This window comes from Equus quagga, chromosome 3 (assembly GCF_021613505.1).
Source record: "Equus quagga isolate Etosha38 chromosome 3, UCLA_HA_Equagga_1.0, whole genome shotgun sequence".
Taxonomy (NCBI): domain Eukaryota; kingdom Metazoa; phylum Chordata; class Mammalia; order Perissodactyla; family Equidae; genus Equus; species Equus quagga.
Window position 1 is genome coordinate 29,769,157 of NC_060269.1, and position 17,247 is coordinate 29,786,403.

A 17,247-nucleotide genomic window follows, 5' to 3' on the forward strand; every position below is an offset into this window, starting at 1 on the left:
AAAGCCTCCGTCCTTCAGTTCTCACATCTTCCGGAGTTTAGTCCAGGGTGGGAAGGGGACATGGGATTCAGCAAACCTTTCAGGAGATTAAATTATTTGCTATGATACACTGTCTGATAAATGGCCACCATCGGAAGACTCGGCATCGATTTTGCTGCTGCAGCCACCTGCCCTGAACCTACCACTCTTCCACAGAGGGCATGGTCTGTACCTCTCGTTGCATCTACAGTTTCGGAGGCAGGAAAAGTCCCTGCAAAAGGCTACAGCATATGGGATTCTTAGTTGCTGGGCCCTGAAGCAACTGAACAATATTTAAATCTCTTTCCTCCTAAAAGGCCAAAACTACAAACAGGATGGCGGCTCAGGGTACAACACCCAGGCAGGGACGATCACTCCGCTTTGCCATGGTCACACGTTCCTGGGGATTCAAATAGTATAAATTGGACAATAAAGCAAGTGCAACAGCTAGTGTTTACCAGATAATCCACTGTTTTTCTGAGCTTTACCCAGGGTCCCCATTATAAATCACTATTATTGTTACCTTTTTCAAGAATTTCACCATCACTTTGCTTTTTTTCCTCTTCCACGTCCACTGGCTTCTCCAGGGCTGCCTTCTCCTCCTTCACTTCTTGCTCGAGTGCTCCCTTGGTTTGCGGTTTACATATGTCAGTTTTTTTATACTCTGCATCTTCATATTTTTTCTATAAAAGTTTAACATAAGCTATTTTTACTAAAAGCAAAACGTTTTTTTTAAGTTTTTTTTACAATAACTGACATACACAATGAACTATCAGTAAACATTTACAGGAAATTTAGTTTATTACTTATTATTTAGTTTATTGCTCAATTCACAGAACTCCTAAACACTAAGAGATTGTTTTTTAAGTTGAAGGAAATTCATTTTCTTTACCTTTACTCTTCTTGGCCAACAAAATGAAGTAATTAATGCTATTGGGAATCCCACTGCCACAAAATAAATGAGCCAAAGCCACGGGCGCTCTTCAGCAATTGCCATTAACTGTTTAAATATACCAGGCTATAGAAGAAATAAGAATAAAAATTCAATTCAGATTTTACAAACCTTCATTAGGAAATACAGCCTACCAAAAAAAGCCTTATTTTACCTAGGTGTTTTAAGAAGTGATGAACTTGTAAGCTAAAAAATATTTTATTTTCTCATCTTATATTTTGTAAAGTTTAAACTCTTTAATTATTAGCACGCTCGCTATTTGAGACTTTGTAGTGGAAGATATATTACTACATATGTAGAAACTGATAACCTACCAGCAAGAGTTAAGACAGTTTTCTTTTTAGGCAAATTTTAAGATGGAATTACTCTTTATGGACGTATTATCTGGTTCATTTAGAAATATACAACTCTCTAATAACTCATTCTTTACTTTCAAAGGGATTATTAATAAAATCAACCTGAGAATTATTGGGGTTTTTTCTTTTTTATTAACACACTTCACATACAACCTTCAGTAAGGAAATTGTTTCTCTTATTAAAATAAAATCTAAAATCATCAAATGATTTAGTTAAAGGAATTTCAAAATGAGAATCTCTCTACCTTTACCTACTCTTTTGATGGGTTTTGCTAATGTCCAAAGAAACCAAATGTAAGGTATGAATTTTTCTTTATAATAATGGATTTTAAAGATATATTCTCCAAAATGCATTGTGTTGAAATGTTTAGCTTAATCTTTTCTAAACAGTGTTAAGATTTGGGGGAAATAAAACCAGAACACACTTTAATAATATTAAATTTAAAAATTCTCTACACTCTCCTAAGTGAAAAGCAACTGAAATGAATAAAGAATAATATTTAGATTACTGTTACCACTTAGGCCTTGAATTGACAAGATGACAAATGTATTAAGTATTCTTATTTCTATAAACAACAAATAGGCATTAAATCCCATTATGCTATCATAATTTAGTGAATGAAATGAAGACTTACATATATAGAGTTCATTATATAGTTTATAATGAAGTTGATTATAATAAAGCTGAATATTGTCTACATAAATTTATTTAAGAATATTTCTTTGGCATTTAGTAATTACTGAGCATTTATTTACCTTTTCAAGGGCCATTTGTATAACCCATAACAAGACCAAGTCCTATTATTACTCTATGGTAAATACTGTACCTCATTGGCATTTGCTACCATTATTTTCACTCCCCAACCGTCTGCAGCCCAGTGATCTGCTACTTCCTTTTCCGAACAGATAATGAAATTATCAAAGTAGATATCAGAAGTCATAGACCAAAGCTCTAAACCAAGAGCACGGAAAGAAGTCAGAAGAAATGGATGGTCATCTTCAAAATAATCTGGATTAGGAATTTTTCGAGGACTCCAGATTCCCTGGAAGAAAAAGTAATTTAAAGACATTTTCAAATAATTTCATTATAAAAGCTACTCAAGAAGTAGTTGCTGTTGAATGAAATCAGCAATACTAACTGGAGAAAAAGGAAAACTTTAACTGATATTAATTCATTAGTAATTCACCAGAAATAATGTTTCTTCTTATTCTGTACGTGATATTCCCTATGGATAATACTGACTTAATCTCTGCAAAAAAAGCTAAAGTGAAAATCAAACACACAAAGAAACCTGAGTAATTAAATTTCACAAGTAAGTGATACTACTTTAGACAAGTTTTTTATGTTTAATAAACTTATTCAAGGCAAGTTGTCACTAAAATTGCCCAAATCAGAGAGGTTACTGTATGGCAAAAATGGAGTCACTCCTTTTAACATACACCCATGACAGGCATCAATAATCAATCAGGGTTGAACCTCAGAACAATTATTCAACATAAAAGTTCCTCAAGCCTTTAAATGATTAAACTCAATCAAATCAAATAAATTTGACAGTACAGTCACTCACTGACTCACTCCACCATCATATATAATCTATCCTGTGCCAGACACTATGCCAGGTGCTAAGGATACCGTGATGATAAAGACAGACATGGTACCTGTATCATGGAATTTAAAGTCTAATGAGGGAGACAGACATTAAACAAAAAAGTTACCAAAATAAACATTTTGTGATAAATGCTATGAAGAAAAACTACAGTGAGCAATTAGAATATATAACTGCATATATATAATAAATGTTAGAAAATGTCAATGAATAATTAGAAAGATAAAACTACAGTGTTAAATGGATAACAGGGACATCTACCCAAAAAGCCAGGTACACTCAAAAGACATCTGATTTAGGGGGCCAGCCCCATGGCCGAGTGGTTAAGTTTGTGTGCTCCACTTCAGTGGCCCAGGGTTTCGCTGTTTGGGATCCTGGATGTGGACATGGCACCACTCATCAAGCCATGCTGAGGTGGCATCCCACATGCCACAACTAGAAGGACCTGCAACTAGAATATACAACTATGTACTGGGTGGGGGAGAGGAGGAGGGGGAGGGGGAGGAGGAAGGGGGGGGGGGGGAGGAGATTGGCAATAGATGTTAGCTCAGGTGCCAATCAAAAATATATATATATCTGATTCATATTAGATATCTGATTCGTATTAGAAAAAAATCCTAATTTTAATAAGACCAGAAAGTAAGGAGCACATTAATTAAGCACAGGTATTAATTACTAAAATATACAGTGTGAGTTTGCTTGATCATCAGTTGTTTACTAGGGAAAATATAGTATAAAGTAACTGATCTTTAGTTTTTAATTTTATTCCCCCAGAAAATTAAAAAAAGAATGCTTTACTTTCTAAATATAAATTAGTTGGAGTCTATTTTCTTTGCCTTCTCAAGACAGCTAAGGCACTCCATTACAAATCACATTTCTACAAATTAACATTATCAATAACTAGATATATAAAAGAAATATCACAACATTTTTAACTTTACTATGGGACTGGAAGGAGCGGCTATTACCTGGTAGTCAGGATTATCTATCATTGGAGGTCTCCATACTCCTTTGTACTTTGGGTTATCTATCATGGGAGGTCTCCACTCACCACACCCAATCCGACATGCTGGATTAGAAATCTGAGGTGCCTCCCATTCTCCATCCATGTCTTCATTCCTTAGGATGTTAGAATAAAGCAAATATAGTAACCTCAAGTCCCTTCCTTCAGTCATATGAACCAGTAACAAAAAAGCAAGTAAGACACATGAAATTGACATTTGAAGGTGAGGAATGCTTACCAGTCCTCAGGTTTTTCAGCATTAGGATCTGGAATAAATTGGGGTTCATCATCAAGCCAGCCATCAGGTTTAACAACACTCAAGTCTTCTATTTGGGCAGGTTCACTTTCATCCCTGTAAATACAGTATTTTATGTTAATTATTAATTATTTTAAAAGTTTAAAAACGTACATTACAAAATTCAGAAGGTAACAAAAGACATTTCCTACCCTTCTGTCTTTGTGCCTACTACTTCCTCCATCTCTCAGCCACCTAAATCTTCAGCTAACTTGCCACTTTTTTGTATATATTCCATTGTTCTCTGTGGATACATGCACATATGTATATATTCTTTTTTTACACAAATGACAGGATTCTGTACAGGGTATGTCAGACCTTGCTTCTGTCACTTAACAACACAGTCATTCATCAACAAACGTATATTGAAATGCCTACAATGTGTCAAGACTGTTCCTCTATTTTATATACATATAAATCTGCTTCATTCTTCTTAACAATTGTATAGTTTTCCACTTTGTGGATATGTCACAATTTATTTAACCTATCTACTCTTAAGGGACATTCAGTGTTTACAAAAACTTACTATTACAAATAATGCTATAATGAATATCCTGGAATATATTCGAAGCTAATAAGAAATTAGCTGTCAGCTATATGAATTAAAAATATTTTTTCCAGTTTCTCATATATTTTTTGAAATAGTTTTTGTGTTTTTTTTTCCATATACAAATCATTTACTTTCAGGTGGCTGAAATTTGTTAATATTTTCTTTTATGATGCTTCAATTGTATGTCCTATTTGCAAAGGTCTTCCCTACTCCAATAGTATTTTTTTTAAGTCTGCACATTTACTTCTAGTAATTTTGTATTTTCATTTTAAAAAGTGATACTTAGAAAGTAAATTCTAAAGTATATAAACATAATCATAGTAAGTACCGAATAGAACTGCAGTTGTGCGCCACATAACATTTTGGTCAGCAATGGACTGCATGTATGATGGTGGCTCCGTAAGATTAGTACCATATGGCCTAGGTGTGTAGTAGCCTATACCATCTAGGTTTGTGTAAGCACACACGATGATGTTCACACAATGATGAAATCACCTAATGTCACATTTCTCAGAACAGATCCCCATCATTAAGCAATGTATGACTATACTAATATAAGTTTCATCTTTGTAGAAAAGTAGAAATTTTAAGAGGCTACATAATGATTTTGCAAATAAAATTTGAGCAACAAAACAAACTGAAATAATCAACTCTATATATGTAAAGACGTGTACTTGCATGATATCAATGTTATCCTGAGTCTCTGAGGGCTCAGAGTAACCAGAGTTTAAAATCTCAGGGAGCATTTCTTCTGGTGCTTTATAAAACAAATTATAACACATATCACCAATCAGAATGAGGTTGTTCTATGCAGTTTGTCTCATTTAAGGGCAAACATTTCCCAGCCTTACTCTGTATGGCTAAACAAACATGAAGCAATGTTAGAAAGCCCACATGGAAGGATGTAGTCCTGCCTTTGCTGATAGAATGAATTCATGAAAGTGATGCACTAAGTGACTTTCTAATAATTTTTTTTAAAACCATACTGTTCTTCCCACCTTGTACAAGTTACTTCCCTATTATACTATTTGCCTGAATACAAAGGCATTTTCATCATTAATCAGTATCCTTCTTTACCTACAAGAGAATTAAGAAGTTAACACTTTTGGTTATCTAGGAGCAACACTCTATGTTCTAAATAGGTAGTAACCTCAATGTTTATAAATAAATAAGAACTTGAAGAAATAGGAACAGACATTTTCCAAAATGAAGCACAGAGAGAAAAACTGGTTTTAAAAAATGGACAAATCCTCAGTGACCTGTGGGACAACAGAAAGCACTCCAACATCCATTTGAGTGGGGCCCCCAAAAAAGAGATGGGGAGACACATATAAACATTTAAAGAAATAGTGACCAAATATTATCCAAATTTGATACAAACTATAAACCCACATTCCAAAAAGCTCAAAGAATCCAAAGCAAAAGGCAAACACACAAAGGACGACATCAAGGCACAACAAAATCAAAGTGCTGACAACCGGTAACAATAAATCTTCAAACCAAACAGAGAAAATGACACCTTAGGTAAAGGAGAACAAGGATGAGAATAACAACTGACTGCTACTCAGAAACAATGCAGCCTCAAGACAAGGGATGCTGTCACAAAATAACTATCAACCTGTAATCCAATAGTGAGAATATCCTTCAAAAATGAAGGCAAAATAAAGACATTTTCACACAAATGCAAGTTGAAAGAATTCAAAGACAGCAGACATGGACTACGTATGTTGAGTTTATCAGGCAGAAGGAAAAGAGATGCAAATGCGTATCTATACAAAAGAAGAGTACCAGAAAGGGTAAATATGTGGGTAAATAAAAGGACTTAACTGTCTGATTAAAAGACACTGACTGAAGAATAAATATGTGTGGCCTTCAAAGTATATACAATGGTCCCCCCTTATCCAAAGTTTTGCTTTTCGTGGTTTCAGTTACCCACAGACAACTGCAATTGGAAAATATTGACGGGAAAATTCCAGAAATAATTCATAAATTTTAAATTGTGTGCCATTCTGAATAGCGTGATGAAATTTCTTGCTGTCTCACTCCATCCCACCAGGGATGTGAATCATCCCTTTGTCCAGCATATCCACACTATATACACTACTGCCCGTAAGTCACTTAGTAGCCATCTCAATTATCAGAGCGACTGTCCCCATATCTCAGTGTTTGTGTTCAATAACCCTTATTTTACTTAATAATGGCCCCAAAACGCAAGAGTAGTGATGCTGGCAATTAGGATATGCCAAAGGGAAGGTACTATGTTGTTAATCTCTTACTGTGCCTAATTTATAAATTAAACTTTATCATAGGTATATATGTATAGGAAGAAAACATATATGTAGGGTTCGGTACTATCCACAGTTTCAGGGATCCACTGAGGGTCTTAGAACCTATCCCCCATGGATAAGGGGTCTACTCTAACAGGGTAAATGTGTGATAATAGCACAAAGGATGGAAGGGGGAAAATATGACTCATAAGATTAACTTAGACAAGAGTCCTATTATTTGAGAGCAGACTGAAATAAGTTAAAGATGCATACTGTAAACCCTAGAGCAACCATTAAAATAATAAACGAAAGAGGAAAAGCTAATAAACCAATAGAGAAGAAAAAATAGAAGACTAAAAGAAAATAACCCAAAAGAAGTCAGGAAAAATTTTTTTATAAAGGACCACAAAATACATGGGACAAACAGAAAACAAGTAGTGAGATAGTAGGTTACATCCGACCCTATCAATAATTAAATGTAAATGGTTAGAAGGACTCCAATTAAAAGACAAGACACAAATATATGTTGCCTACAAGAAAATCACTTTAAAAATAAAGGCATATATAGATTACAAATAAACAACTGAAAATAATATTCAATGGAAACATGATTTAAAAGAAAGCAGGAGTATTGATTTAATATCAGACAAGTAGACTTAAAGACAGAGAGTATTGCAAGAGTTTATAAAGAAGGATATTTTATAGTAATAAAAAGGTCAGTTCCTCAAGAGGTCATGAAATACTGTGAATGGATCTAGTAACAGATCTTCAAAATACATGAAACAGGGCCAGCCCGATGGCCGAGTGTTTAAAGTTCTGCGCACTCCACTTCAGCTGTCCGGGGTTCGTGGGTTCAGATCCCACGTGTGGACCTACTCCACTCGTCAGCCATGCTGTGGAGGCATTCCACATACAAAGTAGAGGAAGACTGGCACAGATGTTAGCTTGGAGCTAATCATCTTCAACCAAAAAAAAAAAGAGGAGGATTGGTAACAGACGTTAGCTCAGGGAGAATCTTCCTCACAAAATAACCCAAAACAAACAAACAAAAATACATGAAACAAAAACTAACAGAACTCAAGGGAAGCACAAACAAATTCACAATCATAGCTGAAGATTTTAATACTCTCCTCTCTGTAAGAGAACAGACTGAAAACCAATAAGAATATAGAAGCTTTGAACAATACTAGCAACCAACCTGATGAAATCGACATTTGTAAATGTTTTTTGACCATACTAAAATTAAATTGGGAGTCAAAATGAAAATTATATCCGGAAAAGCAATAAATAATTGACAACAAAGCAACACACTTAAAAACACATGGATCAAAGAAGAAATCACTAGGGAAATTAGAAAACATTATGAATTGAATGTTCTCATAAAAAACATATATTTTTGGAACATATATTTGAGTTCACCATCTGAATTCAAACTATGGGAACTCAGGAACTGAATACATTTCTTTTAAAGAAAAATTCATAATAGAATAGAAACATGAATACTCAGCTAGTGAAAAATTTATGATTAAGCAAACTGCTATGAGTGAATCCGGTATAGTTTTCCGTGATGCTGAGGATATGGCTATTTTAAGCCAAGTAACTATTAACTGAAAAGACTGCAACTAGATAAAATATGCACACACACGATAAAGATCAAACTAGGAATTACATTGAAGTGTTGGTGTTTTAGATTCACGGATTTTTTTTCACCATAGCATTGAAAGAATAAAAAATAAAAATATATTGAAAAAGGCAACAAAATTAAAATATTAATTAAAATGAAAATAAAGGTAAGTAAAAGGCAGGGAAGTGCAAAATCCATTTTAGAAAAGTATTTCACCCAAAATAGGCAAAATAAGTAGTTTTGATGGTTCAAAGAATACATTTCATTGGTCGTCAACTTTACTTACATGATATGTCTCATGACCTAATTACACCAAATAATGCTCTGCTGCTGAATTCTTTGCTTACCAGTCTTCCGGTTTGACGGCAGACAGATCCGGGATCTTTGCTCTTTCATCCCAGTCATCAGGTTTTTTATCACTGGGATCTTCAATTTCTTTGGGAGGATTGATGGGAGGAACCACATCCTCTAGTAAGCTTCCTTTGTTTACAACTATTTGATCTATTAATAGTTCAAATGTGTCATCTGGATTCATCACTAAAAACCAATTTAAACATATTACACTTAGCATATTGATAAACATTTTAAAGATAATCTTCTAAATAATAAAATTACCCTAAACGTCATGGGTAAAATTTTCTCTCAACCAGAAATGGAGGTATAACATCAATGTATTATATCAAAATATGCTGAAATCACCAGATATAATGCTTCCTAAAATCAAAGAAAAAAATTTAAGTAATGATAATAATTTAATAAAATGCTCCATTTACTTCTCAAATAAAAAATACCCAATAGCTACCTCAGTTTGGGACTCATGTGACCAGTCAGCTTCTTTTATAGTCAACAGAACACGAACTAATCTTCTTCAGTATTTTAAAATAATTCTTTTGAAAGGATCTCAAACTTAAAAAGTTGCAAGTACACTCTAAAGAACTTTATTTTTTCCTGAACCACTTGAGAGTAAGTTACTGACCTCATACACATCATCCCTGAATGTTTTAATGTATATTTCCTACAAACAAGGACATTCTCCTACATAACCCCAATCTAGGTACCAAAATCAGGAAATTAACATTGATAAATTACTATCATTTTCTAGAAATCTCTAAAGTTCCTTGGCATTTCAAATTCATTGAGTCATACACTGTAGTGTAAAATAGCTCATGGAGGATTGAAAATATTCAAGCTTACACTTATCAGTATGTTTGTTTGGAGGTAAATGCTAGCTCTCTAAAGAGACGTCCCCAAGCCACAACTTTCATAAAGGAATTCCTCGTCCATTGTAATGACAAAATGAAAGCACTCTCTCCTCCTTTTGTAAATGGGGGGGGGGGGGGGGGGGGGGAGGGTCACTGGGTAAAATTTGTATCTTTGGAAAGAATGGTAGATGAAAATAGCTCCTGAACATTTGCTGTCAATAAGCTAAGGAAGCAGGAGCTGTCAGCAGATGTCAGAATGATCCCGACTTAACAAGTAAGTGGGCTACCACTTTCTGAAAAAACAGTTCTCAAGTAATAACAATCTCCAGAGGTTTCAGTCACGGCAATGCTAAATTATTTATATCAAAATCAAAAACTGCAATTTATATACAAACTCAAATAACGCAAATGCTCAATATTTTCTCTCTTTTCCCTACTATTTCCTCTTCTATTACAGCTGAGATTATAAAACTATATGACTTTACAAATGAAAAAAGTCAAGACTGAAGCAGAGCTAAAGTAAGATCTTAAATGTAAAAAAGTACCATATCCTTCCTAATCAAAAAAAAGGTTTCTCAAAAAAATTCTTGAAAAGAATGCCTTCTGAATAAATTTTGCAACTGAAATTGATTTAAAATTACAGTTAAAACAAAAAAGCACATGACAAATATGCATATGTGAAAAGATATCTTTGTCCAAAAAATTTTCCATTTGGAAAACTATATTAAATATTTCAAATGAACTTACAATAAAGGCATTGGATTATAAAGTCTTTTAAGGTACTCTATAAGGTTCTTAGAACAACTACAGAATAATGTTACAAACATATAATAAAAGTTTTTTTAAAAAAGAAAAAAGTCATTCAATAACCTAGCACAACAAAGTTTTCTGTTTATAGTGGTAAGAAAAGCAAATGTTTACGAGTCAGACTGGATTTCAATTCCAGTCCTACAAGCTACTGTTGTTTCCTGGGGGAAGTGACTTAACCTAAGTTAAGGCAAAATAGAGAGAGAAACTGTCCCCACACGCGGTCGTTGTAAACAAGGTGCCCAGCACAGAGCCCGGTACGTATCAGGCGACTAATGAAAATTAGTTCTTCTTTTCTAGGCTTTTTCTATTTGCTTGCATAATTTGCCTAGTGGCATCACAATGTGCCTCTAATTTGAATTTTGTTTTCTTTCCCCATTTTAATATTTTAAGAATTTCTTCCTGGTTGCTAAACATTTTGATAGTTATTTTGTATTGCTTAGAAAACCTCTACTGTAACATTCGGACTGCCTTCAAATTTACAGTATGTTTTCACACACAGGTCATTTTCTGTCTTCTGGATTATTTTCTTTGGATAAATTCCTGAAAGTGGAATTACGGTTTCAAAGGCCATAAATGTCTTATGGCCTTTGATATACTTTGATATACACTACCAAATTGCTTTTGACCATAAATTCATTTGTTCTGTTCTAGTTATAATTTCTCATTATTTCTACAGTTTACTTTATATTCCCCAAAACGTCCAGTACTATTTTCCAATTTCAGAAAAAGATATTTGACATCAATGCTGACATTAAAAATAAAACTGGTCATTGCTTTGGCAGACAAAATGCTTGTTTCCGCAACTGCAGTCTTTGGAAAGAAACTGAAATACCTTAGTCTTGGATGGAGCTGTCCTGTTCGGTTGTGACATGCCGTGACTTTGAGTCATCATGGGCAGACCGAACATCTATAAGCATAACTGCTTGGGAAGAGGGGAACAACCCCTTAGAATACTCCACCCCTCAATGTCTAAGCAAACTCTACTTACTTAAGTAAAGCTGTCTATTAATATATGGTCGCCCAAGGCTTTCCCTTTCAAAGTTTAGACATGCACCACAACCACCACGAGACAGGACCCAGCAATGACCACGACTGCCTATAGAATGAAATCTAAGCTTGTGAGCTTGGCATTATGGACTTCTTCCTCTTTAACCTTATTTTCCAGTTTTCTATCCTTACAACACCACTAATGTCACAGTGCCTAAAATATCCTTTTCCCTTCCTATCTTCCACGTTCTATCTACACTTCAAGACTAGTTCAAATATAATCTCCTTCATTACATTTTCTCCGAGTCTCCACACTGGAAGTAATACTGCTCTTGAACTCTTAACTGCCCCTCGTCTGTACCTCTCACGTGGCACTTTACTTTCCGTCTGTGCTATAACTGTCTTATTTGCCTAAAAAGAAAAGCTCCTTATGAGTCAGGTCTATGTTTGTTTCTCCCAAAGCACTTGCCATGAAAATAACAGTAGTCAACAAATATTTTTGAATTAATGAATGAATTAAAAAGATATACCAAGGGTATAAAGATGAGTCTTCCTGTCTGTAAAGAACTTTTTAAGGTCTACATCTGGAGGTTTGGCATGTTTCTCTTCAAAAACTCCAGTTTTTGGATGTTTATGTCTGAAGATAAAATGAAGTTTATAATCTTCTCCACATTTATCTGGTCCAAACATAATGGTATAGGATGTCTTATCATAAAAGTTTTCCTTCAAAGAGAGATGAGTGTTGAGATTAGTCCAGAATTAGAGTACTTAATGAATTTCTCTATTCTATCCAATTGGGTGGAGTTTACAAAAATGTATTAAATGCTAATTCAACAAAGAATTTCTTGACACAAGTGACAATAAAGGATATGGAAAAATGACAAATTTTACTTCAAAATATTTTTTTAAAAAGCACACACTACTTCCTTCCTGAAGACGTAAAAGAGAAGCTGAAACCACCCTGGGAACAGCCTCCTAAGCTTTAACTACTTTATGTAAACCTGTATTATTAATATTTTATTAAGAAAATTAAGCATAAAGAAAAGCATACTTATGATCTTAAGACGACAATGATTATCCATTACTATTATTCAGGAAGACGCCAGAAAATGACCCTCCTGAGCACAGAGTGAAGAGAGATTCAGACACAAGAACAGACACAGACATGCTCCTTGCTTCACTACTAGTAATTTCCCTTTATTTGGCACGGCCTCCTGGTTAAGAGCCTGGGATCCAGAGTCGGATACGGAGGTTCAAAGCCTACACTGACACTTAAACTAGCTGTATGTAGCCCTGAGCAAATTTCCTAACCTCTCTGTAGTTGTTTCATCACCTCTGAAGTATGCAGATAATAACAGTACCTACCGCATAAGGGTTCTGTGAGGATTAGCTGAGTTAACCAGATAAAGTGTTTGAAAAATACTTGGCATTTGATTTTATTATTGTCATTATACCTTCAGGTGATCGTCACCTTACAATACCTAAAACAAGAGCTTCAACATTTATCACAAATGGGTTCCCCTTTAACTGATCCTAATAATACTACATGAATCCTTTAATCCATGTTTCATAGCCTATGCATAGCCACGTGTTTTCACAAATATCTCACTGACGTCTCACTTATCTTATTTCTGTTATATGCAGAAATGCTGACACAGACTCCTGTAGGAGAATGCTGTAAGAAATTTCCCCAGCCTTCAAATGGTCCTAATACAACCTGCTTCACTATGACAACACTTTTAACTTCGTTAATTTTTGTGGGCTGCCAACTCCTGAACTGGCCCGCCTTTACTTGGTTCTTTGGCCATTATACTTTACTGCCTTGCTCTGTTATCTTGCTTCTCTGAACAAACATTTGATTCTTATTTTGTAAAGAAAATAACTCTAAGCTGATCTTTCAACTGCATTTATAAGCACCATGTTATTTTTTATTTAAAGACATGGTAAAATTTTTACATTGATAAAAATTACAAAACTGATGCCATCAAGTAACACAGCTGTATACAAAACTTGAAGGCACATTGTAAAAGCTATATAAACTCATGTTGAATGGATTTTCAAAGTTCTTTTCTATTTCAGTTGAAAATAAAAATTTCAGTTTTATCAATTACTCCTTAAAAATACTTATTAACTTTAATAAGGTTTTCTTAAACATTAAAATATCATACCAGATTCAAACCATCAGTGTCTGCTAGGAGTTTAATGTATGCACCTCCACAATCAATACCATCTTGAAAATTTACTTCATATCTAAATGAAGGGAAAAAGAATCATACTGCTGATAAGTAAAAATTACTAATTGCTCTTCAAACTCTAATGTATTACTCTCAACTCATTTAAACATCAATGATTTACATTACTAGAAAGCTCAAATAAAGCATATTCACAATGTATAGGGAATATAAGCAGAAATGCTTTTTCTATGCACATCTTTAAAATATCAAAAATAGAATGATTACACTCAAGTATAGAAAAGCCAACCAATTTGTTGAAATAATTTTTTCCATCAAATCTGTTGAATTAAGATATTTTGACTAAAACTATAATAGGAAAAACTTAAAATTAAAATAAGGTACACACTATACATACTCTTATAAAGATAAACTAAAAAACAAAGACTATGAGGACCACAGCCACAGCAACAGACTTCCAGAATCGCTAACGATCTTAGCTATCCAGTTCACTACTAATTGTTCTTTTAGTTCAACTATACCTAAACCATGTTAAATAAGTTGTACATTTAATTAAATACCTCCAGTAAAGAGATTTCATCATCTCACTCAATAACCTGGAGACTTAGCAGCCAAGAGATACGGGAGATACAGTATAACAGCTGAAAGAGTGAACTGACATGAGAGTCTTCTCATGGATTTACAACACTGTGTAATTCTCAGCAAAATTTTCCTTTTAAGGAAATAGTCTTATTTAGGCAATGAGACATAGACTTACTGAATTTAGAAGAGATTTTTGGTAAACATAAATTACATGTGACAAAAATCAAGGAGGAAATGGCTATCAAAGTGAAAAACAGTGACAACCAAAAAGGTTTAGATTTGGTTTAATGAAGTATAAGAAAAAGAGATGAAAACTAGAGAGGCAACAGGAACTAGTGATAATTTTAACGAAGAACTGTGTTTTAAAATGTTAAATGTTCCTGAAGAAACTTTAGTGATGAGAAAGTAAAAAAAAAAAAAAATAGCACACAAAACTTTGACAGTTTGAACTCTATTAGCACATATATTTTGTATTGAAAAGAACAGACAAAATACAGCAAAATTTTATGTGATTTCTCTGAGTTGCCAGATTATGGTGATTTTTCCACCTACTTTCTACTCCACTTTATTTCTCAAGACATTTACAGTAGTGGTTACAAGCAGGTACTTTGGGGTCAGAAAGACCTGAGATTTATTCCTGATTCCGCCACTTACTCTAGTGACACCTGGGGTGAAGGCAAGTTATTTAAGCTCTAAGTTTCTATTTGCTCATTTATAATATGGGGACACTGCTCATACCTATACCTCAAAGGACTGTTATAACGATTAAAGGATATCATGAACAGTGATGGACAAATAAATGCTCAAAAATGTTAGCTTCTGTTATGATCTAAAGAAAGGTTTCGTTTTGTTCTTTTTAATTTTTTAAATAAAAGGAATTTGTTTGTTTTCCTCAAAGCCTTATCAAGATTTTTATTTTAAGCAGTAGCTGACAAATTTTTTTTCATGGAACATGTCTTTGAAGACTATAAAGTAAAAGAAATGGTATGCGATGTGAATTAAAGGTAAAGATTCACTATTTTAGGTAAAATAAAACAAAGAGATTTACAGCTTTTTCATAGGTGATCTAAAGACAAAGGGTTCTGTGAAAATGGAAGAACTTGAAAGAACAACTTTGTAAATTGTCTTGATAACTGTAAACATAGCTTTGTCGTCCTATTATGCCCACATTCAATTATTATGTCTATTTCTTACATTATAACTTTCAGAGTTTCCAGATCATTAACTTATGACTAGTATAAATAGCTCACAATGGATTAGAGGATCAGTGAAATGTATATCATACAGCTTGACTGCTGGTCATCTTAAGTCACAGGAAAAATGAGGAGGTATGCAGAGTATATGTTAACCTTATTTTCTTTAAAGTACCATTTCCCAAACTCTTCCATGAAGTATAATTATTGTTAGGGGGAAAAAACTTATGTTGTCAAATATGTTTGGGAAACACAGGACCAAAATTAAAAACAGGTTTTTATATGTAGAACTTCTCAAAGTCTTTAATGGGCAAATATGCTTATCTCTAAGGTTAGAATATTCTTAGTTTCTAAAACTTATATGACCACATAATGCACGTTAACATGTACAATTCGGGAAAAGCAGCTTTAAAGTAAAGTTATGTCATTAAATCCATGGTATTTATAGTAGTTAAAATAAAATTTCTTCATTTTCTTTATCCCATTTCATTTTATCAATATAAGAGAAGACAAACATTCACTCTCCCTCTTTGAACTGTTTTCAAGCATATCAGAGACAGCGATTCAGTTCTTCCTGGTCCTCCCTTTCTTTTGCTAGGATAACAGTTTCACAATTGCTTTAATAATATTTTAGACTTATTATCCAATCTTTGCTTCTAATCTTGCAGGCTAGCTTTTGCTTACTTTCTTAACAGTGATTTATACTTTCTGAAGATAATAAATTTGATTCATTTTACTCTGGAGAAGTTAAACTTTATATTATTTTCCTTTAATCGTTCATTTAGGCCACAAAAGGTCAACACAGAAAGTGGTATTATATTCCACCTAAGTTTCAACAGAATAATAAGATTAATTTCAAACTTTCAAGAAAAAAGAAAAACCACACCCTGAATAATGATAAATAATATCAAGCTCAAATATTAGTCCCAATAAGTACTTGTGGCAATATTTTTAACTTGTTTAAATAATGGTGAGATACTCTTTTACATTATTTAATATTTTAAATTTATTGAAATAATGGAACTAAGCCAAAACATCACAACTGAAAAACTAAGCCAATTACACCAAATGCCATATTTTTTAAAATTTCTAAAATACAAAGTGGCATTTTAGTGATCCCACATAGGAACACGTGCAACTTGTTAACAAAAAAACTGAAGGCATTCTGGAGTGACAGAGTGTACAGTTTAATGATATTTCCTTAAGCTGTAATTAACTTTGGACAGCCAAATCTTCTGATATGAGGTAGAAAGTAACATTTATACGTTTCCTTTTCTTTGATTTTAATTTGAATTTTACTGGTTTTGTAATTGTATTTGTATAGATCTAGTTTTTGGTTTTATACCAGTAAAGATAAAGTAAGCTTGAGGAATTCATACCTGATATTATGACAGTACACATGCAAGCAACATCATAACAAAACTATTTATGTCACATTATTGGGGCGGGGAGGATTGTCTATAAGAACATGTGCCTGGGGCCGGCCCGATGGCGCAGTGGTTAAGTGCACACGTTCTGCTTCGGAGGCCCGGGGTTCGCTAGTTCGGATCTCAGGTGCAGACACAGCACCACTTGGCACACCATGCTGTGGTAGGCGTCCCACATATAA

At 33.8% G+C, this 17,247-nt stretch overlaps 1 protein-coding gene across 1 annotated transcript in view; it reads right to left on the reverse strand.

Moving 5' to 3' along the window:
* CLGN (calmegin) overlaps nt 1-17,247 on the reverse strand; it is a 40,097-nt gene that overhangs the window by 2,607 nt on the left and 20,243 nt on the right. Inside the window, exons 6-13 of the mRNA XM_046657073.1 lie at nt 13,840-13,921; nt 12,202-12,394; nt 9,020-9,209; nt 4,175-4,288; nt 3,902-4,052; nt 2,154-2,369; nt 911-1,036; nt 542-701 (exon numbers count right to left, since the gene is read on the reverse strand). Coding sequence (XP_046513029.1) covers nt 542-701; nt 911-1,036; nt 2,154-2,369; nt 3,902-4,052; nt 4,175-4,288; nt 9,020-9,209; nt 12,202-12,394; nt 13,840-13,921 — 1,232 coding nt within the window. The remainder of the gene's footprint in view (nt 1-541; nt 702-910; nt 1,037-2,153; nt 2,370-3,901; nt 4,053-4,174; nt 4,289-9,019; nt 9,210-12,201; nt 12,395-13,839; nt 13,922-17,247) is intronic.